The sequence below is a fragment of the Filicampus tigris genome, chromosome 13, assembly GCF_054856515.1.
Source record: "Filicampus tigris isolate MCC_2025a chromosome 13, RoL_Ftig_1.0, whole genome shotgun sequence".
NCBI lineage: Eukaryota > Metazoa > Chordata > Actinopteri > Syngnathiformes > Syngnathidae > Filicampus > Filicampus tigris.
The window spans coordinates 5,882,283-5,904,651 of record NC_141229.1 but is presented as its reverse complement, the minus strand read 5'-3'; the positions used below and the strand labels follow the sequence as shown (position 1 = coordinate 5,904,651).

Genomic DNA, 22,369 nt, shown 5'->3' with positions numbered 1-22,369 from the left:
GGGGCATTGTTTTGCCAGATCAAACTTGGTCTGAACACTGGTGACAGTCAACTCACTTCACAATATCATCTCTTTGGCAAATATTAAATAACTCTTTAGGCCTCAAGCTGTTTAATGCTACTCCTAGTTGACATTTAGTGTCAAACTAAACATAAAACTAGGTGAATTACATGTTGTGCATTTATAACAATCACAACTTAGCCCTTAGTCCGCTAGCTTCCGCAGTATTTTTGATCAAATAAAATGGCTTGCATCTTTGTGTGCCCGTCCTCTCCCGCAAAGTCTCTACTCTGAGGATGAGCATTATAGAAAATAGATGGATAGATAAAATATACAGCTCCTCTATAAATGTAGATTCATACTGTTGGAGTACTTAACGACTTAACCTTATTCATTATAGATGGTGCCTACTGCCTCATCCAGCCTGCTGGAGAAAATGCTGAGCGACAATGCCGAGGTGACCCGTAGAGTGACGTCGCTGAGCCAAGAGAAGACCGCCCTCAAACATAAAGTCTCCTGCCTGGAGCGCCAGCTGTACCGCGCCGAGAATGAGCTCGCTAAATTGGCCACGGAGAGTGAAAACATACCCGTCAACGAAATGGCCCCCAGCAAGGTCGGTTGGCTATCCCCACAATGTTGGCGCACTGTCTCTGCGCCTGTATATCAATTGAACCCTGCGGGCACTATGCTGGCCCTTTGTGTCCACCTCGCTTCTATTATTTTTTCTTCAATTATTTTAGTTGTATCGATGCAAATATAATGAAAGCTCCCAAGTGTGTGGGAATTTTGTCAGCTCTTTAAAATAATAACACTGCCGTTGACATCAAATTGGACCTTTTGGCTCTATTGTGGACACTTTTGGTTAGTGTAAATTCATGAAAACTACACTTTTTATTAATTGGACTGGATCATCATCCAATTTGGGTAAAACATCCGACAATTTAGCTTTTCATCTTTTCGGCCTAGTATATAAAATTAAGGAATTTCATGATATCAGTTTCCGAATGAGGTGTTTAATGCTTTACTGCACGCCAGTGGAGCAAATGAAAAGAGCTTTGTAAGTATATACTATTAAAGAGGAAGTCAGCCCTAACATATTTTTTTCAAGATTATGTTCCCAGCAGGCCGACTCATTTAAACACGGCATGCTGGGTAATTTTACATCTCTGAGGGCGGCCATTTTGTCCTTTTCTGTCGACTGAAAATGACATCACAACTGCTCACAACGACCAATCACGGCTGACCTGTTTTCTGAATCTGAGCCGTGATTGGTTGTTGTGAGCAGTTGTGATGTCATTTTCAGTCGACAGAAGACAAAATGGCCGCCCCCATAGATGGCTAAAAATTTGTGCATTAACACTATATAAATGCAATATTTATCAGAATGCCTTGTTTCAAATAGTGCGCTTGCATAGAACATATTCCTGAAAAAAATAAAATAAATGTTTGCATTGACTTCCCTTTTAAGTCGGCATACGTTTACATTTTTTTGGGTGTTTTACATCCTGTACATTGTGCCAGTAAACTGGAATTTGAAGGGGTAAAAAATGCAAAATATTTTTATACTGATGACAAGAACTGATGTTAAACTTAATGCAGAAAAAGAATCATAAAATGCACGTACTGTCTAAACATGGGCAAAACAAAAAATGGCTGTGTGCAAGCCGAAAGGCTAATAATATCCAACGAGGCCTGATCGATAACTTGACAATTTGTCAAATGTTTAGATTCAGCGTTTATACGAGCGCTACCTGCGCGCTGAGAGCTTCCGTAAAGCTCTGGTGTACCAGAAACGCTACCTGCTCTTGCTGCTTGGAGGATTCAAGGAGTGCGAGCAGGCCACCCTCTGCCTGATCGCCACCATGGGGGCACGGCCATCGCCGCTGCCCTCGTCGCGGAGGCCCCTTGGAAGATTCCGGTCAGCGGTACGAGTGGTCATCGCCATCTCGAGGTCGGGATCCAACCGGGGGGAATTGATGAAGATTTCACGGCGTGTTAATACATGTGAAAGTGAAACGAAACGTTTTTCTCGCCAGAATGAAGTTCCTAACAAGGAAGTGGCACAAAGCCATCAGACGATTACCTGTGTGTGCCACCGCTAATGTCCACGCTCCAGGTCAGTTCTGTGTATACACCTTCAATGCCATTTGGGGATTTGTTTTGTGTTTGTGCGTGTCAGTAGGGTTTCACTCTTTGTGTCCATCCTAGGTTTGAAAGCCGAGATTTTAAGAGAGCAGCAGCAGCCTCGTTTGAATTCCGAGTCTCCCCCAAACAGAGACACAGCGTCTGGTCTAGTCTCGCCCAGCAAATCACCCTTCAGGTTGCACAACAGGTCTGCTCCCCTCACATAGAAATTACACCAGCTCAGACAAATCCCACACATACAGACTTTTTCCTAATTTGTAAATAGGCACCATGGAAATTCAGGTTGGAAGAACGGTTTTGGACTCCCGCTGATTTGTTGTGAACGCTTAAAGCGGAAGTCAACCCAAACATTTTTTTTCTAGGTGTTCTATGCAAGCCCACTAGTTGAAACAGGGCGTTCTGATAAATATTGCGTTTGTGGAATAAGTGTTAATCCACTCGTTTTTAGCCATCACTGAGGGCGGCCATTTTGTCTCCTGTTGACTGAAAATGACATCACAACTGCTCGCATTGACCAATTACGGCTCAGATTCAGAAAACAGATCAGCCGTGATTGGTCGTTGTGAGCAGTTGTGATGTCATTTTTAGTCGACAGGAGACAAAATGGCCGCCCCCAGAGATGTCTAAAAACGAGTGCATTTTGCTGCTGAATTTATATTGCACAAACCCAAAATTAATCAGAATGCCGTGTTTCAACTAATGGGCCTGCTGGGAACATATTCTTGTAAAAAATATGTTTGGGTTGACTTCCTCGTTAATAAACCGCAAGTCAAAGTATTTAGTTAAAAACTCTAGTTGAAGTAGATGGACTTTCATATTAATTCATAGTTCATATATTTTTATTGATATTGTGAAAGAAGGGACTCGGCTGGCTATGATGCTCTTAGGCTAGCGATAAATAAATGATCTTGCTCCCCTTTTTGTAGGTCCTCTTCCAGCTCAACACAGGCCTCGGCAGCAACGTCTCAAGAGCCAGAAAAATCCCTGACTGAATACATCCATCACCTGGAGAAGGTCCAACATCGACTGGTCGGCTCCAAGCCAGGTGAGCATTACTTCAAGGCAGCCAGCAGCACCAGTGGATTTTTGATGAGGTGGATTCACAGTCGGGTGTCACGGTAACACTGTGTGTCTCTGTCCTGGTGCATTCGCCTTGTCAATTTGAACCACAGGAGGTAGTCTCACTATGAGAGGCATTGAAATGTTTAATTAGTCTTTTGTTGATCATTCTACACAGTCTGGCTAAACAACCAAGCATGTGGCTAATTTGCAGAAAAGACCAAGCCAATGCTATGGTGGGAAACAAGCGGTTGCCTTTTTATGGTTATCCAGGTAGCCTTCTGTTGCGGACTGGGTTCTTTAGTTGCTCTCTGAGCTGAAATATAACACGCCTTAATACGACGGCAACAGTTAGAACTACATGTTTTGAGGCTTGTTTGTTCAGAAATGTATTCAAATTTGAATGGTCCAAGGTTTGCATCCATTTTGTCATAGTAGACTACATCTGTTACTCTTTTGGTGGAGCACTGAAGTAGGGCTGGGTGATTACGCTGAAAACTGAAATCTCCCAATTTTCTGCATGTTTACGATTTTTATTCAGTTTCCCCAACCCAATGATTTTTTTCCCTTTCTGTACTTTTTTTTTTTTCCACCCCCCTCGTACAGAAAAAGCTTTGAAACAATCATTAGTAGGGCTGACCGGTATGGATTTTATTTTATCTTTTTCTTTTTAGGCCGATGTCGATTTAGATATTTGGCAGGATAAAATTCCGATAACTGATTTAATCCACTGTTTAATGAAGAATATATATATATATAATAATTAAAATCTTTTTGGGCCCTTAATTCTTACAACAAAGATTATGAAATACATGTTACAACCAATATATGAATTACTGTTTTACAATACTTTGTCCGATAGTATTTAACTTTGAAACTGAGAGAAAAATCTGCAAAATTCTGCCAATTTTAAATGATTGATTGTTTGTTTATGATTGTTTGTTTATTTATTTATTGCCTATTTTGGGGGGAAATGTTAGCATGTAATTGTATTTGTCTTAGGTTGTAATGTGTTAAGTAAAATCAGCAAAAGCCGAGCGATTTATTTATTTATTTTTATTTTTTTAATTTTAATACAGGGTTTGGGTTTTTTTGTCCAGATTTTTGCGATTTTGAAAGAGCTCAATATACCGGTGTATATAGTATTTTTCAGTAGAGACCATGTGAAAAATAACTTATTCTTCTTGTATAGTGTCCTTTAATCAATATTTTTACATCCTAAATCAGCCACCAACCTGCATGGTGGAAGACTAAAATCACATCCTCTCCAGCACTTTCATGCTGTTTTCTCAAGCGCATACTTGCCGTCAAAGGTTTCCCAACATTTGGATGAATCGCGTTTAAATGGTCACCGCGTCGTTTGCAATGTTAAATGGAAAATCCTACATTTTGGGAGGGTGAATTGGGGAAGTCTCGCCCTATTGACTCATTAATCCAAAAATTGACTTTACACAAAAAGTCTTAACATGAGGCACCAAATACCGTGTGGTCTGAGAAGAGCACTTGATGCATGCCTCCGCTCAATTCCCAAGTAACCACCACCCAGCCAACCCCAATGTCATCTTGGGACTGGGTTGCCAAATCTCCTCTATCATCCCCCCCATCCTAGTACAGCAGACACATTTAGTCCCGCCCAGAAACATGGGATGGATTTCACAGAGGGCCTGTTCCCCCGATATGATTGGCTATCGGCAGCGCTGGCTCCAGGAGAACAGGACGTGGCTGTACCTGAGCTGCTTGTCACCTCTTTACCTGCACAGTCCAGGTGAGTGCGAGTGTAAAACACCCGCTCGTGCCGCCCGAGTCCAAACGCTGCACACAGTCCTCCTCACCGGGATGGCTGCTGACAGCCGCTCGGGTCACGTTCAAGCACATTTTCCCCCTTGTCTCCTGTTATTTCAGTGGATGGATCTTTGATGGCAGCACGGTGGATGACTGGTTAGCATATCCGTCTCACAGTTCAGAGGTTGTGAGTCCCAATCTGGGCGGCGGCTTTCCTGTGTGGGGTTTGCATGCTCTCCCAGTGCCTGCGTGGGTTTACTCCGAGTACTGCAGTTTGCTTCCACATACCAATAACATGCATGGTAGGTTAATTGAAGACTCTAAATTGTCCGCAGTTGTGAATTGTGGGATTGTGGGATGTGCCCTGAGATTGGCTGGGGACCACTTTAGGGTGTCCAAAGTCTGCCGGGGTAGGCTCCAGCACACCCGCGCGACCCTAGTAATAAATGCTACACAGAATGAATGGTTACATGATTTCTATGACAGTGTAATGGTCATCTCTTTAATATCTAATTCATAAATCCAACTGTAAACCTTAACGTAAGCTTGTATACCAGGAGTGGGAACACGTCTTTGCTCAAGGGCCATGTTTTGCAGATCCCCACCCCACCCACACATTAACTCTTTACAACATAAGACAAAGATAATGAAATTTAAACCCCCACTGATTAACCCCCCCCCAAAAAAAAAAAAAATTGGAATGATTTTCGCAGTCTAAGGGACAAAGTATTGTAAAACAAATGTGCCTGTATTTTTATTGTTGTAAGCATTAAATGACCCAAAAATATTATTTCAATTATTATAGTATATATATTTTTAAAAATGAATCAGTTACCAAAATCTTTTTCTGCAAAATATCGGAATCGGCATCGACCTCAAACGAGTGTGCAGAGGGCGGGACCAATGAGGCAGTGGCCTAAATTGTTGCTCGCAACTCAAGGCAAAAGTAACAAATCGTAACTTGAAAAACGCTTAAGTTGGAGCACTCGTAAGCCAAGGCAACAATGTTATTACTTTTGAATTATTTTTTTTTTTTATGTAAATGTGTATTTTTGTCCTGTAGGTCCTTCTGTTCTCCAGCGTGACCCCAGGAAGAGTGACCATTGATGCCGTCAGTTCCTGTCTCCTGTGTTTGCAGCTGTCTATGCCTTACGTCAATGTAATACCCAAAAGCGCGTTTTATACATGTACATGATGTAATTTTGTGCAAAAAGTATTTTTCAAGATTTTATACGTAATTTTTTTCCTTATGTAACTTACAAATGTGTCGGTCAAATTAGTTTTTCCTGCTTATTTTAATAGTGTTGTATTTTTCTACTCGTGTTGTACGTCACCAAATGTGCTAAGTCATGCTTGTTTTGTGCGTGCGTGTGTTGAAAAATCCTTGAGCCATACATGCTGGTTGTACATTGTTCTGGACATTTTGTATTAATGTTTCTATTGGTGTAATAATAAATATTTTCAAATGTGATTTTACCATTGAGCTGACTAGTCTGTTTTATTAGATACAGTAGCAAAACATCGCATTTGCATTCCATCCATCCTTCCTCCTTTCTTTGCCTCCTTTCTCCCTTCCACCCTGTCGTTTTATCCTCCATCTCACATTCCGTCATCCTTTCTTGCTCTGTCCTACCTTCCTTCCTGTCTTCCTACTTTTTCTTCCATCCTACCCACCACTTTCCTGACATCATTCCATCCTCCCTTTCTTCCTTTACTTTAATCCTTTTTGCCATCCTACCTTCCTTAAGTCCTACAATCCATTAATTCTTTCATCCTTCTTAGATTCCTTCCTCCCTTTTTTCTTCTAATTTAAAATGTGTACAGTACACCTAATGTATTAATATGGAAGCGTATTGCATTCACTTGAAGAAAAAAAAACATCTCTGGAAAAACAATTCAATAAAACAAACAAAAAATTTAAAGTGGAAACAAATATTAAGAAAAACGTGGGGAAAAATATTCAGAATAACTGAAAAAAATCCCAAGAATCAAAAACTAATTCTCAAAAACAAAACAGATTATGCCGAAAAAGGGGGGGATGTGAAAAACAGAACAGCATCATTTATAAAACGGAAACTTGAAAAAAATAGTCAAAAGTCCAAAAATAATAATCCCCAAGTGAGTGCAATACGTTTCCGTAAAATATCATTAAACTATAATTTTTTCTTTCTAACTTGTTGATTAGAACACACAAAAAAGAACCCCGTGTTCCGCTACTGTTGACAATTACGTAATTGGGCACAGGATTTCAGCCTCAGCCAATCATCATCTCCTGACGTCATCAAGTGTCAACGTGTTCAGGTGTGCTCGTTTTAATACCACGAGCGACCCCCGGTGGGCTCGCTAAGTGGGCTCCTGTTGGAACATTGAACCCCGCCCACTCGGCGAAACTTCACCAGATACGACTGGCGCACATCGCTACACCAAGCTATAAGCTAAGCTAGCTTGGCTTCTGATACGACTGTGTCGTACATCTTTTTTTTTTGTTTGGACATACACCTGAGACGAAGAGAGACCGTCCTGGCCCGTGTAGAGGACCAGCTTGCCATTTCTTCACATTTGTCTGGGATGTATGAATGGATATTTGACGGAATCTCGTCGTTGTTCGAGCCCGCAACGGGGCAAAACCGCCAAGCTAATAACGGAGAGCTGACGAGCACACTAGCACGGCGTCTGAAAAGCCACGGCAGACCGGTCAAGAGGAACTACCAGAGGTTCGTAACCTAGCAGTAAAAACTCGATTTTGGCTCTCCTAAAAATAGTTAATCCTGTCACTATATTAGACTAAATTGTTATTTTGAGAGCCTGTGTGCCGTTACATTACATTATCCTAGCAAGCTAGCGAGTTAGCTCAACTTGATACATACGAGTTCCTGATAGGCATATTCGTTCCTTGAGGGAAATGAAATCACAGAATCGATATTCAGAAATACATGTACACTAGTATTCGCAATGTAGAAACAACTGCAAGAGCAGTATTGAGGGTGAATTGAATGAATTTGAATCTATATTACGCATGTGGTAAGTATCGATTTATTATCCAATTATACTACAGTAATGTTTGAGCATAGAATATTTTAAATACTATTTTTGACAGCGATATGACTAAACGGCCTTTCACTTACCTGGTGTATAGCGCTTTTTCAACTACAAGGCACTGAAAGCGCTTAACACTGACCTCATTCACCCACTGATGACACAGCATCAGGAGCAACTGGGGGTTCAGTGTTTTGCTCACGCTTTGATATCGATATCGGCATTGGATCGAACCCATAACCTCTGTGTTGGGAACCAACCACTGAGACATGCTGCCACAAAATTCCACGATATATGATGAATTATACTAAATTGCTTTTTCATAATTAATGTACACTACATTGAAAAATCATACTTGAGCATCGAGTACACAAGGAAAGGTATATTGCATCAGAATCACATTTTTTTTTTCATTTGTCTTGTTTATGTCACTTTCTCCCCCTTCCAGTGTTGATGCAGGAGACAGTGTTGGCCAGAGCGAGCAGGTTGCGGCAAAAAGACGAAGGCGAGGTCTGTGCCTGAATAAAGAGTTGCTATTTTCTTGCACAAAATGACCTAATCGATGATTCATCACTTCTTTAAAAAAAAAAAAAAAACAGATGTGGTGATAAGTTTTGTCAAGAAGACTCTGGCTGGGGTCGCAAGTCTGCTTCGGTTGCGCAAACCACTGATATCAAGCCCCAACGAGCACGGACTCTATAAGGACACGCAGGTTTGTGGTTTTGCTCTTGATTTATGCATTAGGGCTTAATTCTAATGAGAGATTTAAATCCATTCGTAAAGTAGTACATACTTTCCTTTTTGTGTAAGTAGGACATCCACTTGTTATGACATCCAGTGGCCAGAGGCAGAGCTACACTATTTATTTTCCCTTACCCAATAGTCTTGCCAACCAGGGTGCCAATCCAATTCCGCTTGATTTGTCTCCAAATTATAAATTACTATCATCCTCATTTCAGTATTTGTGTTTGGTGTTGTGCAATGATTTTTTTTTTAAATCTACAATGAGTACCTTGGCTCTAAAGGTTGGGAAACACTGACGTAATATATTTCATGGGGAACACAGAACACTTGTTTACTGTGTAGAAATGATCTGTAAAGTGAATGAAATAATGCACAATCAATTTTTAGCTAATGTGATAATTGATGGGATAATCGGTGGAATAATTGATTCTAAAATTTGATAACTGCAGTCCTAATATCTTGAGATAAAAATCCGAATAACATTCACTGCCATGTGCTTTTTCTATAAACAAAGAGGAGAAATCGATTACAATCAGAAATTGGATTTTTGTGAAGAAAATCTGAGATTTTATTTTAAAGTCATAACGCCCAGCCAGTTATCAAGTTTAGCTTTTTGAGTAGAAGTAAATTAACACTTTTTTTTTTTTAATAAATAGCTTTCAATAACATAATTTCCTGTGTTGATCCAGTCTGTCACTCTGGGAATCGATGAGCTACACACACCGTGGCTGACGAGCCCTGACTGGAGAATGGGTGTGTAAAGAAAATTGCTAAATTAATAAAAATGTCATTTATCCACCATACGCTCGCTGTCTCATTTCTTTAAATTTTGGTCATTGTCCGCAGATAAACCAGGGATGGGAATGAGTGATAGGGCTGCACCTCAGCCTTTCCAGAGCTCCTTGCCTCCTTTGATGAGGAAATTCAGGCAAGTCGTTTGTTTTGACAAGGTCAACGTTGGGATGGGGACAAAGGGAACAGAAATTATATATGTGTACATGCAAAAAAAAAAAAAAAAATAATAATAATAATAATAAAATAAATACTCTGGGCCTAACGTCCTGTCTCATCTCTACAGTGGAACCGCAGTGTCTTCTGAGAGGAGAGGCTCCCTCCAGCTGCTGCCTTCACGGCCCGCCGTGAGTGTGGGAATGCCCAACGCCGACCACACTAATTGTAACGGCTTTGGGCACATTCGCTGCTACAAGCCCAGTCTCACAGTGGAAGAGGTACGTTGAATATGCTCGGTCATCCGGGTCGTTTCATTCTGAAGTGATCGCAATTGGGCTGTTCTGGTTGTCGTAGAAGACGTTTCCACCTCTCATCTGAGCAGGCAAAAAAGTGTTATATCCTGGGGAACATTTAAAATGTCGTCTTTTTTTTTTTTCTTCTTTCCCTGTAGACCATCAAGCAGAATGACAAAGAGCACTACAGACGCCTGCTGGAGATGGTGACGGAGAAATACAGCAAAAGCCAACCATTACCTTTCAATCAAACAAAACCGAACGCGTGAGTAGAATCGTACTCGATACCTATTTTTTTTTCCAGACATTAAAGTATGTAACGATACTTGATAGTGCCATCAGGTCTTTCAATTGTGATGAAAATGTGTTTTATTGAATGCTGTATTGTTCGCCTTTTCTTGAACATGACACAAGTTGAATTCAAATCTAAAACACTTTTTAGAGGGGGGGGGAAATGTTTGTGACATTTTAACATTCAACTGCACGAGTCTTTCCACTAGGCCTGCACGATTGTGGCCAAAATGATGATCACAATTATTTCGATCAAGATTGTAATCACAATATTTAGTCACAATTATTCATAGTGCTGGGGAAAACATCAGTGTTTTTATTACCCTACTTTTATTTGTATATGTCATCAGATTTCACCGCAACGTACTTTAAAACAAAGGGGGGGTTATCATTTTTTAATAAATGATACTCAAATTTACCCAAGAATTAAAAATTTACCAAGGTGCAACTGAATAAATATGCTATTATCTTGTTTAATATTACTTGCCCTGAATCCGAAACAAGTCCAGCCAACGAACATAATGAAACCTTAAACATTCCTCAACATACTGGTTGAGAAAATGCTTGATTAGATATGCAGCAGAAACCACATTTTAAAATGTAAACATTGCCAACGATGAGTTTAATTTTATCGTGGCAGCCAAGATCTTACTCCACCTGCCCGGAAGTTATGTCAGGCTGGTAAAGTATTGGTGTCATCGTTTCGGAGCATTTTTTTTTTTTTTTTGTAGTTACAGTACAGACATGACACTATCACAGAGGTACCGGTATGGGTGACTGCGCATCCCAAAATTAGACACAACTACTAGAATGTTCTTGTCTGTCAGACTGCTAATTAGCTGCTGGTTGTTTTTGCAGTGTGTTGCTCTCCCACGGTGAACACACAGTGACAAGGAAACCCTTTGAGTCGGCCCCCATAAAGATACCATATTCCCGTAAAGATTTTTTTTTTTTCTGTATGCTAATTGTTCCTACAAATGTAAAGCAATAAAATATGCAAATGAATGTTGTTTGTGTTGGAACAGCTTGCCCCAGTGTGCTCGCGCGCAGAATTGCATCGGTAAATAAGAGCAGGTTGGTGCCGTTATTTCCTATATGGGGTTTGGCAGACCTTTGTGGTCAAGGGCCACATTATATTGTTAGATGAGGTAAGCAAATAAATACATTTGGGGGGGGGGGGGGGGGGTTACTAGTTCATTGTGGCATTTTGGGAAGTCCCTTTGAATTTTCTTAACTGCTGACGTTAATGTATTTTATTTTCTACCAGATGGGGCGCCCTGCCTCTCAGCAAGTCTTACACGGGAGCACCGGACGACAGACAGCATATGAGATGTGCAAAGGTTATTTTGTCTTATTTAAGGAACTATCAAACTATGCTTCGGACTGCTTTTGTTGAGTGTAGTCCACGCCTTATGGTTTTAAATATTGATATTCACCCGTGTTGTTTAGAAACCAGACTTGGACCTCTCCACAGAGGTTGCCACTCGCCTCAACCTAGTGGACCGAGTGACGCCTGCCGTCAGCCCGGCGGGCTTGCACACACTCGCCACTCATGTACGACACACAGACGAGGACATACCCCGACTCACAAAGGTAGGATTGTCTTTTACGGACTTTCGGTCCATTGTTTGAATGTGTTGTCGTAGGCTCAAATCTATCATCCCATCCAGTCCATCTTAGTGAACCGAGTCCTTTCCCAGTTTAAGTTGTGCCATGTTTTTGGAAAATCAGTATTTGGGCTCAATTCTATTTTTGCTTTTATGCTGGGAAGGGTAATTTCCCCCATATTACCTAACGATGGATTGGGAGCTCTCAGCTCAGTCATATACATCTCCCTTCCAACCAAACCTGAAGTTACTTTTGTAGTACCGGTACACCATGCAAACCCAAATGGAAAGAATGCCTTTGACGTGTTTGTGCCTTTGCAGGAGATGGCAGCTGAGGTGTGCCGCGCTCTGGCTCAGAGTGACCCCAACTTGGTTTTGAGTTCCGCTTTCAAGTTGCGCATCACGCAGAGAGACTTGGCCACTCTTCAGGAAGGTGGCTGGCTCAACGACGAGGTATTTATAGCGTGTGTACATAGTGTACCTTAAGCGGACAATGCACATCTTGAAAACCCTTTAAAGTAAATTTATTTCTTTTTTTTTTTTTTTTTTTAATTCATTTCATACTAATTCGTTTTTTAAAGCTGGTTTGTTAGTCTTATTTTTTGGGGGGGAATGCTTCATTTTAGTTTAGTTTTTATTAGTTTTAGGTTGTTTTTTTTTTTTATATATATATATATACATGGATTATTTGGCCAGTGCAAGATTTAAAAGAAAAAAAAAAGGTCACTAAGTATTGTGTAAGAAAGTAAACTACAATTCACAAACGCCTGTTCAACCTTGAATTTCCCGTACGGCTGTACAGTAATACTCAAATGAATGCATTTAAAATAAACCCCAAAAGTTCACGGAAGGAATTAATTGATGTAAATGGACATTTTCACATACCGGTAATCACACTGGTCAACAGCAAAGAGATGGCTTTATGTGTCCCTAAATGGATTTCAAAAATGTACCACTTCAGGTTTTTTGAGATTTTCATTTAGTTTCATAATTTTTTTTTTTCTCCTTTTAGCACGGTATTAGTTTTAGTTATTTCTGTAGTTTTTGTAATAACTATAATAACCTTGTTCCCGTGTGCAGGTGATCAACTTCTACCTTTCCTTGGTCATGGAGCAGTGCTCCGACACGGCGACGGGATTGCGGGTGTACTCGTTCAGCACCTTCTTCTACCCCAAGCTCCGTGGCGGTCCGGGCGGGCAGGTCGGAGGGCACGCCGCCGTCAAGCGCTGGACCAAAGCCGTGGACCTCTTCCTCTACAACCTGTTGCTGGTCCCGCTGCACATGGGCGTCCACTGGGCCTTGGCTGTGAGTCAACAACGTCGCACTGGAATTGCGTGCGCGCGCTGTATTTGAAAATAATAAGAATAATATACGATTTGCCTCTCTTCTCAGGTGGTAGACTTGAAAGCAAAGACGGTGAAGTTGTACGACTCAATGGGCCAAAGACACGATGCCGTTTGCGGTCTACTGCTGTGAGTCATTGTTGCAGTCCGCCTCTCGCCATCTTTAGTCTCCGTTTAGAAGTGTGTGAATGCTGAAAAGCAGGTTATTTCACGTTTTACTGTGCAGCAAAAATAGATTTTGGTTATTATTTCTCCACTCTTGGAGTTCGAAACATCCACATTTGTCAACCTGTTTAGTACAGTTCAGTTTTATTTCACTTTAGTACAATACATTTGCGTTTAATCGTGAACGACTTTCCCCACTCTGTACTTATGTGACGTGCATTTTAATTGAATCATTATATATCTTATTTCAGTGTTAATGTTCAAGCTGAACTTTGTTACAGGGATAGATAGACATTTTTTGCGGATAAAACATCTGCATTCATATGAAATTTCTCTGCAGAAATGTCATTTTCTAGTTATTAATGTATGCTACTGCTTTCCCCCCCCCCCCCCCCCCAGCCTGTACCTGAAGGAGGAGCACAGAGCAAAGAAAGGTAGAGAGCTGGACACCACCAAGTGGACCATCAGCTGCATGCGGCCCACTGTAAGGAGCCCACTGACACCATTTCCTCAAATAATCTGCCTTGCTCCAATTAATCACCGTAAAATTCTGAAATTGTAAAAACGAAAAATAAACAACCATATTACCTCACACCCTAATTAGTTTCTGGGTGCTTCATCCACTTCAATTAAAGAAAAACATAAAGAAGCACATCTGCTTCATTACTTGATATGAGGAAACACGCAATGTTCATGCTGTCCCTTTCCTTATAGGAGATTCCCCAGCAGAAGAACGGCAGCGACTGCGGCGTGTTTGCGTGTAAATACGCCCAATACATCGCTAAAGGAAAGCCTCTCACCTTTAGACAGGTATGCTTGTGAAGCACGTACCTGTGTGTTGAGGAAGGGGGCGGGTAGCGAGTGTGGGCAAACGGTTTTGTTTACAAACATTAAAAGCAACGTATCCTTTCTCTACAGTGGCACATGCCTCTTTTCCGGAAGCTGATGATTTGGGAAATTGTGCATCAGAAGCTGCTATAGCGAGTTCAGCGTGTCAACATCAGGCACCTGTGAAGAACTTCAACAATATATCGGCACGTATTCGCCTGTTTAATCTCTGAGTTGTAATTGGAGACATTTGGACGCAAGCATCAAGCGTTGACCTCCCTTTTTTTTGTATTGTGTTGGAAGTACTGCCACAAGTGCCTTTCAGTGTTTTCACAATGAAACTGGAGAGGTTGACTTGATACCGAGCTGTGTCGTCAGACTCATTTATTATATGCAGGTTGCTTTCATTTTTTTGTCACAGAAGGGACACTAATTTATTCAAGCATTATTCCGGAGAAGTTGACAAACATGCATGGAAAAATCATTTTTTATTTATTTATGACAGGACTGAATGAGAGTATATATTTTTGTTTTCCTTGGATGAATAAACTGCTAGTGAGGCACAGCTGCGTACAGTATTTACTGCATAGCAAACTACTGTATACAAGTGCATGTTTAAGTTCATGCTTTAAAATGTGATTTGAGTTGGGTTTTTCCCCATCTGAAGTAAAAGTTTATAATATAACATATGTATAATGTCATTATTTTGTGCTAAGTGAGAGACTGACTGAAGAGTATGTGTGTGGTGAATATGGCTATTTTTCCTCTTAACAGTTACTGTCCTATAGATAGATATTAGTAACTGCTTTCTTCACTTTTGCCATTTGTGATTCGTCCATACAGATAGCTGCAATTCATTTTCAGATGTAACGGTATACAGTACTGTATGTGACTGTATCCCATACTCCAGTTTGATTTACTTATTCCTATTTATATTATTCCTCTCTTATTGACTATCAAATTTAGCTATGAAATTTTAAGGCTTGCCATTTGGTATATTATTCAACGGTAATGATCTTGGCGAGACTTTAACGACCAGCGAAAATGGCTTCGATGGTGCCATCTACAATCAAAGTCTTTTATTTTCGCAGTCCTCAGAAGGAAGTACAATAGTTTATTTCGAAAAACCCGGAAGCGGAAAGAAACTGTTCCTTTTATAGTCTGCTTAGATGACCAAATTCAGCTTGACCCTCTATTGATTTACGGCAGCGCCGAAGTCTTTTGAGCTCAACAAAACATACACATATACAAAATTAATCGTTTGTGCACATTTAGCTAAACGGCGACTAGTGACGCGAACATGAGCGACACCGAGAAAGATTTCAGGGAGAAGGTGAGTTTCGTTTGAGTCTTAACGACATTACCGAGCGGGGGAAAAGACGCCAAGCTAACGTTAGCGTGTTAGCTCCAATGTTAGCTTTGTTTAGCCGTCGTGGTTATGGCAACGAGTCTTCTGTATTCTGAACAAAAATGTGTTCTAGCATTTGATTGTTGTGTGTAATTTATTAGTTTTTTTCTGAATTTGTAATATGACCTCTTTTTGTTTAAATCAAAGTATGCGGCCTACAACGAGCTGTCGTCCTAAGACTAGGCCACGCTGCCTTGGGCCATGCTTTCATTCAACCGACGTGCACGTTGCCTACAGTAGTAATGCTAGCGTCTATATTGTAGTATTTGTGTCTGTCAATGTTTTTTAAAGCAATGTTGTATGTTATATATTTATCTTCATGACAAAGGAGTAGTTAGGGCGACACTGAAAAAATAGTAAGAGTGAAGTGGAACCACTACGAGAAAATGGCGGTCGTAATATTGCGTTTAGTTCTTGTGGGAATTTTTACATATACGTGTTTAACGGGTCTAGATTGTCTCTCCCTATCAAAACATGAATTACAAGAGCATTGGTAGATATAGATTTATGTACTTCTTTTAAAATCACAATGCATTTGAGACGTTGGCTAATTATACTTTTGTGACGTTCTAAATTATGAAAGAACTACTGTTTTTTTTTTAAGTGGGAAGAGACTTTATGGACTCCTTGTATTGTTTAATTCTTTTAGCCCATGTAAAATCACCACTTTGTTCTCGAAATATCAACATTATTCTAGTAATTAACTTGGGCTGTGTTCGAAATCACTTCCCATGTAGCCATTGTAGGTTATTATAAACAGTACTGTATGTCATTTTGTAGTGTGGTTTGAAATTTATAGCAAGTGCAATTTTTTTCATTTTTCTAACACTGATGGGGGACACTCACCACTCTGTTGTTTTTGTGTGTGTTGCTCACCACGCTAAGACCCCATAAAGTTATCCCCATAATACAGGAGTGTCCAGCTCCGGTCCTCAAGGGCCGCTTTCCTGCCCGTTTTCCAATTCTCCTTGCGGCATCACACCTGATTTAAATGATCAGCTCTGAAGAAGCTTGATAATGATCATGATCTCTTGAAACAGGTGCGTTGCAGCTGGGATAAATGGAAAACAGGCAGGACACCGGCCCTTGAGGACCGAGTTTGGACACCGCTGCCATAATAGAACTGCAACAATTAATGGAATAATTTCAATCTTTTGATAATAAAGGTCTCAGCAACAGTTCTACCCCAAAGTTTGGCTGGGATCATTTTTCTGCAGGGACACATTACTGCAGTAGCACACACCAATCAGTGTAAACAGAAGTGACTCACGGTTTACCTAGTTATGGCCAGCCAACGTTACACTCTTATTCGCTGACGCCCACATCGCTTACCAAGCCAGGCCCTGTCTTTTCAAGTCATACACACTCAAAGTAACATGCAACAATACGATTTCGAACACAGCCTTACTTTATTATTGTAGTATTGTTTTCCGCTTTCAGTGTGGCCCCTAATATACTCCTTTGTGCATTGTTGCTGTTACCTGGTAATACTATTGTTGTCTTTGTGCCTCTTGGTATTTAAATGCAACCAAACCAACCAACTTGCCTTATCACCCCTTGTTTGTTCTTTGTCAAGGTTGAGGTTGGAAGAAAGAAAAAAAGGCGGAAGACGTTTCAGATGCGAAGTTGTTAATGTTTGAAGCCAATGCCGTTGATGCATGCTAATGTATTGGGAGCAGGAAAAAAGAAGCGCTCAAGATCCTATCCCTCGACTAGTGTTGTAATGGCAGATGGTAAAATTGGGGAAGAGGAGCAAAAAAGACGTCGTAATGTCAAAGAGAAGAAAGAAGAAATGACGGGTTGTTTTGAAGTAATGAAGTAAAAGAAGTTATGAAGTTATGATCAGAAGTTTGGCCGGGTAGGAGTAATTTCTTAACAGCCTATTATGTTGCTACTCTCTCTTCTTTCTCTAAATCATGCATGTCAAATGTTCCTCTATCTGTAACTCTCACTCGCTAGCGCCCCCACACCCTCATGCTTATCTCAATCTGATTCTCAGCTAAATAAGTACATTGTCAATGTATTTGATGTGTATTTCATCCACACAAATATGCTAATCTAAAAAAAACAAAACAAAAAAAAAACCAGCAACGAGAAAAATTCCTTCTAAAAGGGTTTTATGGGCGAGTGGAGTCACACATTTTGCATTATTCTTTCTGGACGCCGGTGTGACTTGTTTTGTTTTAACTATGCTGTCCGGTTTGTTCAGGAGCCACAGCCTGGCTCGGGGAGTTCCTCCCCACAGCGATCAGCAAAATCTACCAGCCGCTCACCGGCACGCTCCAAGGAAGGTTCCCAGCATTCCAGGTCCAGGTCTCGCTCACGATCCAGATCCAAATCAAAGTCTAGGTAAGACCCTACAAGGGTTGCACGGTGTACTGCCACTACAAAATGTACCACTAGGGCAAAAAACAGGGAGTGTCTTTGGTGACTTTCTTCTTCCCATTGGTAGGTCCCGTTCCCACCGGAGCTCGCGCAGGAACTATTCCCGCTCTCGCTCCCGCTCCCGCCGTCGCCGGTCCCGAAGCCGCTCTGGCAGCCGGCGGAGGAGCCACAGCCGCTCGCCCATGTCCAACCGCCGCAGGCACATTGGCAACAGGGTAACGATACAGTGCAGCGTTTCTTATGAATGTTGAGTTTTGTAAATTCAACTTACAAGCAGATCAATATTTTGTTGTTCAACTATTTTTGAACCACTGGGCTCGATGTATGTTGTACGTTTGTGCTCTCAAAAAAATCGCAGCTTGTCTGTACATTGCCTAAAATGTCCACAAACCATTTGAAAGTGAAGTAAAACTAAACGAAGCCTGAGGGTTGATACATTTTTTTTATTTTTTTAAAGCCAAAAGGTCAGTTTTGTGCTTATTGCTGATCTTCTCCCGCTGCCAACAGGCCAACCCTGACCCAAACACCTGCCTGGGCGTGTTTGGCCTGAGCCTGTACACTACCGAGCGGGACTTGCGAGAAGTGTTCTCCAAGTATGGCCCCCTGGCGGACGTCAACATAGTGTACGACCAGCAATCCCGACGCTCCAGGGGCTTTGCCTTTGTCTACTTTGAAAACTACGAGGACTCCAAGGAGGCGAGTATCAGTTACCTTGGAATTGTTTGACTTTGGGGGCTCCCCAGTACAGTTTTCCCTATTGTCAAATCGGGTAGGGACTGTGTACTATGTGCTTTATTCATCCTGTGAGGGGAAATTGGATTGGCACAGCAGCGGCATTCACGTACAGTATAAACTTGTATGAATAAGATAGAAATAACCAACAAAGTATGAAAGGCAAGAGCAGCAATTTAAGCAAGAAAAAAAAACGGAAGATGAAGGCCCGGCGCGTACCGAGCGATTGAGCACCGCACATCTACTAACGCGCGGCAACAGAAAAACTCTGTATCTTGTTTTGAGACTACGCTGCACTATGTTGTTTTTATTTCAATTGAACCGGAAAAACATGGCATGTTTGTCAAGAAGCACATTGCCGCAGAGAACTAACTGGTGACTCCCAACCTTTTTTTCCAGCCAGAGACCGGTTCATGGTTGTGTAGATTTTTCATGGAGGGGCAACCAGTTGTCTGAAGGTATTTTTGTGGGCGAAAGTTGAGTTGCGACTCCATTCACTGTCGATTCAAATTTTGAATGGCAGAAAAATAATGGAGCATGAATTAAGTTGACAGTGCTACACGATGATGCAAGCGCCCCAATGCTATGGCCTGATAAAATAAAGCTCTTCCCATCACATTGACATGGTTGCTTGGCCCCAAGATGGCGCCAAAGCACCATTTTTACACTAGATGGGGCTTTGGTGTTGATCCGGGTGTCTCATTAATGCCAGCATGTGTGTTTAGGCCAAGGAGCACGCCAACGGAATGGAGCTGGACGGCCGACGAATCCGCGTGGATTTCTCCATTACCAAACGAGCGCACACCCCCACTCCGGGCATCTACATGGGACGACCCACATAGTGAGTGTCTTCATGACCACACTGTAGGTTTGAAATTTTGTTTTGATCTTGTCACTAAGCGTCTTCATTCCATTTTCAGTGGCGGGGGCGCCGGAGGGGGAGGCGGCTCGTCAAGGCGCATGTCGAGGGACTACGACCGAGGCTATGACCGAGCTTACGATCGCGGTTACGACCGCGACTACGATCGCTATGACGACCGGGAGTATCGATCATACAGGTAGGCGTTTAGCCTATGATTGATTGTTTTAATCATGTTGAACTCATCAGATTGATGGTTGATATTGAATTGTTTTTATTTGTCTGATAGACGAAGATCTCCATCACCGTACTACAGCAGAGGGTACCGCTCTCGATCCAGATCACGATCCTACTCCCCACGTATGTTTGACACTGACAATTGGGCGGCACACATGATTACTGATTTTCCTCGAGTAGTGGGTGGCAGCTTGCGTTTGCGTGCATAGTCTACGAAAGGAAAAGCATTCATTTTATTGTAAAATGCATTTTTGTGTTGCACATTTGCATCTCCAAACTCATACAATTTGGAGTTCGGTTTTGCCACATGCCAAAATGTACAGATATATTCCTCATATTTTTTATGTAGATGTAGGTTGGTGTGTATACACATGTGTATATACACATGTTACTGCGTATATCTACATAGGTTTGATCCTAAATGTTTGCCGTCAATGTTATACATTAATGGCCACATTATGCCGCCGCCCCTGTGTGACCTATATCTTTGCTACTGTAACAATGAAAATTTCCCCACTGTGGGATCAATAAAGGCATTCTTATTCTTATTCTTATTCTTATAACATGGAAACGGATAAAACCCAAAAAATTCTACATAACATGTATTGTACCAGACTACAAAAATGAGAGAATAAATATTGATGAAAAATACAATTTTACAAAAATAGACAAATACTGGAAGATGATAGAAAACGGTATTGATTTGGCAACTGCACAAAGTTTAGGAAAAAATCCAGTAGTTGGGCAAAATTTATTGGCTGTCCGCACTCCAAGAGCTTCATTTTGATTATTTTTGTAGCTAATTCCTCCACAAAAAGGGCACCTATTATAACTACAGGAGATGAATTGAATCCTTATTTGGACATCCATGAATCCTTCACAATCAATGTTTAAATTTTAACAACTACAAGTACAGTCTTTTCCTTGACCTCCAATGTAAATGTCAGCTTTACAGAGGCCATCTCTGTGCAGGCTGTGTGAGAGATGTTTTTCTGTGAGTCGTAGGGGGTATAAGTGATTAGTCAAGGTAAATTACACGCCGCATTTTTCCACATGTAGGATAAGCGGTTTGGATAATGGATGGCTGGGCAGACGTCGATTTGGGGTGTGTGGTGTTTATCAACTCAATGAAATGAAAACTGGGGCCACTATTTGAGGAAAAGCGGTTGTGTGGACTAATCACCATTTTAAAAAAGTTTTTTCTCCTCCCATTTTTTTCCAACAGGTCACTACTGAACAATGAGTCGTCCATGGTTTTAAGATGTTTTGACCAGATCACAGCGTGTGTGTGTATTTATATATACACGCGCGCACACACAGAAAGAAATGCATGGGGTAAAAATGTACCTTACAAATTCTGATAACGTATGCCACGTTACTGATCTTGAAAGTTGCTTCGCTGAAATCTAGACAGTTTTTTTCTTTTTTGGCACACAGAATCAAAAAGGCGACATTTAATTGAATGGGTTTTTGTTTTCTAGTGTAAAAGTGACTTGAGTCTGGGTGTTTTTTTTTTATACAAGTAGGTTTGTCCACTTCACGTGTGGTACGTTTGAATGCAGCAGCTTTTTTTTTTTTGTTCAGTTCATCTTTGCTGTCGTAATGTTTGTCCAAGTTAGTCTCAATTCATAATGAGGACACAATTCATAGAGCAAGTTCTTAAGGAAGATGTTAAACATGGTAAGCTTCCGTTAGGTTTTCTCAATGTTCAGGAATAGACGTACCAAACACAGTAAAATGTGTTTATAAATGGCTTGCGTCCCTTCTGCAGCTTGTCATATACAGTATATTGGAGGTCTGATTTGTATGCTCATGTTTGTCATGTGTATTTTCAAATAAAAGCTGAAAGCATTGTCAATTTTTTCCTTGTTTGAATGTTTATTGAAAATGGTGCCATGAGAGTACAGCAAGGCTACGAACGAGGCTGATTAAAGACATAGTGTGTACGCATGCTTATGATCATGAAGACATGAATTAATTGGGAGCAGACAACACGAGCCAAGTACTGTACATAGTTTTGATACAGGATTCACAAGGCAAAAGGTAATGCACTACAGTAATTATCATGTTGCACAATCCAATAGATGTGGTGAAAACACGTGACCAAACGGGAGAAACAGGCCAGTGTGCTTTCTGTGTGCCGCAATAACTATCAGGCTGAAGGCAAAATTGTATTAAAATGCTAACCAAAAAAATGGTGTCTTTGGACAACGTTAAGTACATGCATTTCATGTATACAAATAGATGTGTTGTACATATTTATGTCACAGTCTCCTCACTATTAACTTGTTTGAGGATGAAGGGTAATGATTTTTAATGAGTGGATTTTGGGGGTTAAATCATGCTCATCCAACGAACGAAATTGTGTTGGCAGCTTCTTTGGAGTTTTTTTTTTTACGCTATTAAAATAGCGTCGCGAAGCTGTGACGTAGGTACTTCTATCTCGGACCGACCAATCAAGTGCTCTGTCAAACCACTTATGATAATTATCATTGGAGAGTTGA

At 41.0% G+C, this 22,369-nt stretch overlaps 3 protein-coding genes across 15 annotated transcripts in view; all 3 read left to right on the top strand.

Moving 5' to 3' along the window:
- The window catches only part of pcnt (pericentrin), a 45,589-nt gene extending 39,127 nt beyond the window's left edge, over positions 1–6,462 (top strand). For 7 of the 11 annotated variants that reach the window (XM_086048925.1, XM_086048921.1, XM_086048920.1 and 4 more), the window contains 8 exons: positions 401–613; positions 1,728–1,951; positions 2,037–2,116; positions 2,209–2,332; positions 3,072–3,190; positions 4,819–4,969; positions 5,107–5,288; positions 6,050–6,462. In XM_086048925.1, the coding sequence (XP_085905051.1) occupies positions 401–613; positions 1,728–1,951; positions 2,037–2,116; positions 2,209–2,332; positions 3,072–3,190; positions 4,819–4,969; positions 5,107–5,288; positions 6,050–6,093 (1,137 nt within the window). In that variant the 3' untranslated portion in view covers positions 6,094–6,462. The remainder of the gene's footprint in view (positions 1–400; positions 614–1,727; positions 1,952–2,036; positions 2,117–2,208; positions 2,333–3,071; positions 3,191–4,818; positions 4,970–5,106; positions 5,289–6,049) is intronic. The other 4 variants (XM_086048928.1, XM_086048929.1, XM_086048930.1 and 1 more) reach the window with 1 other exon arrangement.
- An 825-nt stretch (positions 6,463–7,287) lies between these two features.
- senp2 (SUMO specific peptidase 2) lies at positions 7,288–14,929 on the top strand. Its single transcript, XM_086048931.1, has 17 exons — positions 7,288–7,700; positions 8,471–8,532; positions 8,622–8,734; positions 9,456–9,519; positions 9,613–9,694; positions 9,845–9,995; positions 10,169–10,275; positions 11,160–11,236; positions 11,327–11,375; positions 11,569–11,641; positions 11,751–11,894; positions 12,230–12,361; positions 12,989–13,213; positions 13,301–13,380; positions 13,816–13,900; positions 14,131–14,226; positions 14,335–14,929. Exons 1-17 carry the CDS (start codon positions 7,555–7,557, stop codon positions 14,395–14,397), a joined length of 1,749 nt encoding a protein of 582 aa, XP_085905057.1. The 5' UTR covers positions 7,288–7,554; the 3' UTR covers positions 14,398–14,929.
- Positions 14,930–15,396: 467 nt separating this feature from the next.
- On the top strand, positions 15,397–21,723 carry tra2b (transformer 2 beta homolog). 3 transcript variants are annotated; one of them, XM_086050094.1, is made up of 8 exons: positions 15,397–15,577; positions 17,862–18,001; positions 18,105–18,252; positions 18,545–18,733; positions 19,495–19,610; positions 19,690–19,827; positions 19,918–19,988; positions 21,091–21,723. In XM_086050094.1, exons 1-8 carry the CDS (start codon positions 15,545–15,547, stop codon positions 21,099–21,101), a joined length of 846 nt encoding a protein of 281 aa, XP_085906220.1. In that variant the 5' UTR covers positions 15,397–15,544; the 3' UTR covers positions 21,102–21,723. The 3 variants fall into 3 exon arrangements, with proteins under 3 accessions (XP_085906220.1, XP_085906219.1, XP_085906218.1); XM_086050093.1 differs by having other exon boundaries at positions 15,412–15,577; positions 17,229–18,001; XM_086050092.1 differs by having other exon boundaries at positions 15,422–15,577; positions 16,693–18,001.
- The last annotated feature ends 646 nt before the right edge of the window (positions 21,724–22,369 follow it).

Coding starts and splice junctions, on each gene's coding strand:
- senp2 (XM_086048931.1), top strand. CDS start 7,555: ATGTATGAATGGATATTTGACGGAATCTCGTCGTTGTTCGAGCCCGCA. Junction 10,276..11,159: donor AATCAAACAAAACCGAACGC/GTGAGTAGAATC, acceptor TTGTTTTTGCAG/TGTGTTGCTCTCCCACGGTG. Junction 11,642..11,750: donor AGCATATGAGATGTGCAAAG/GTTATTTTGTCT, acceptor CGTGTTGTTTAG/AAACCAGACTTGGACCTCTC.
- tra2b (XM_086050093.1), top strand. CDS start 17,772: ATGGGCGAGTGGAGTCACACATTTTGCATTATTCTTTCTGGACGCCGG. Junction 18,253..18,544: donor GCAGGCACATTGGCAACAGG/GTAACGATACAG, acceptor CGCTGCCAACAG/GCCAACCCTGACCCAAACAC. Junction 19,828..19,917: donor CGGGAGTATCGATCATACAG/GTAGGCGTTTAG, acceptor TTTGTCTGATAG/ACGAAGATCTCCATCACCGT.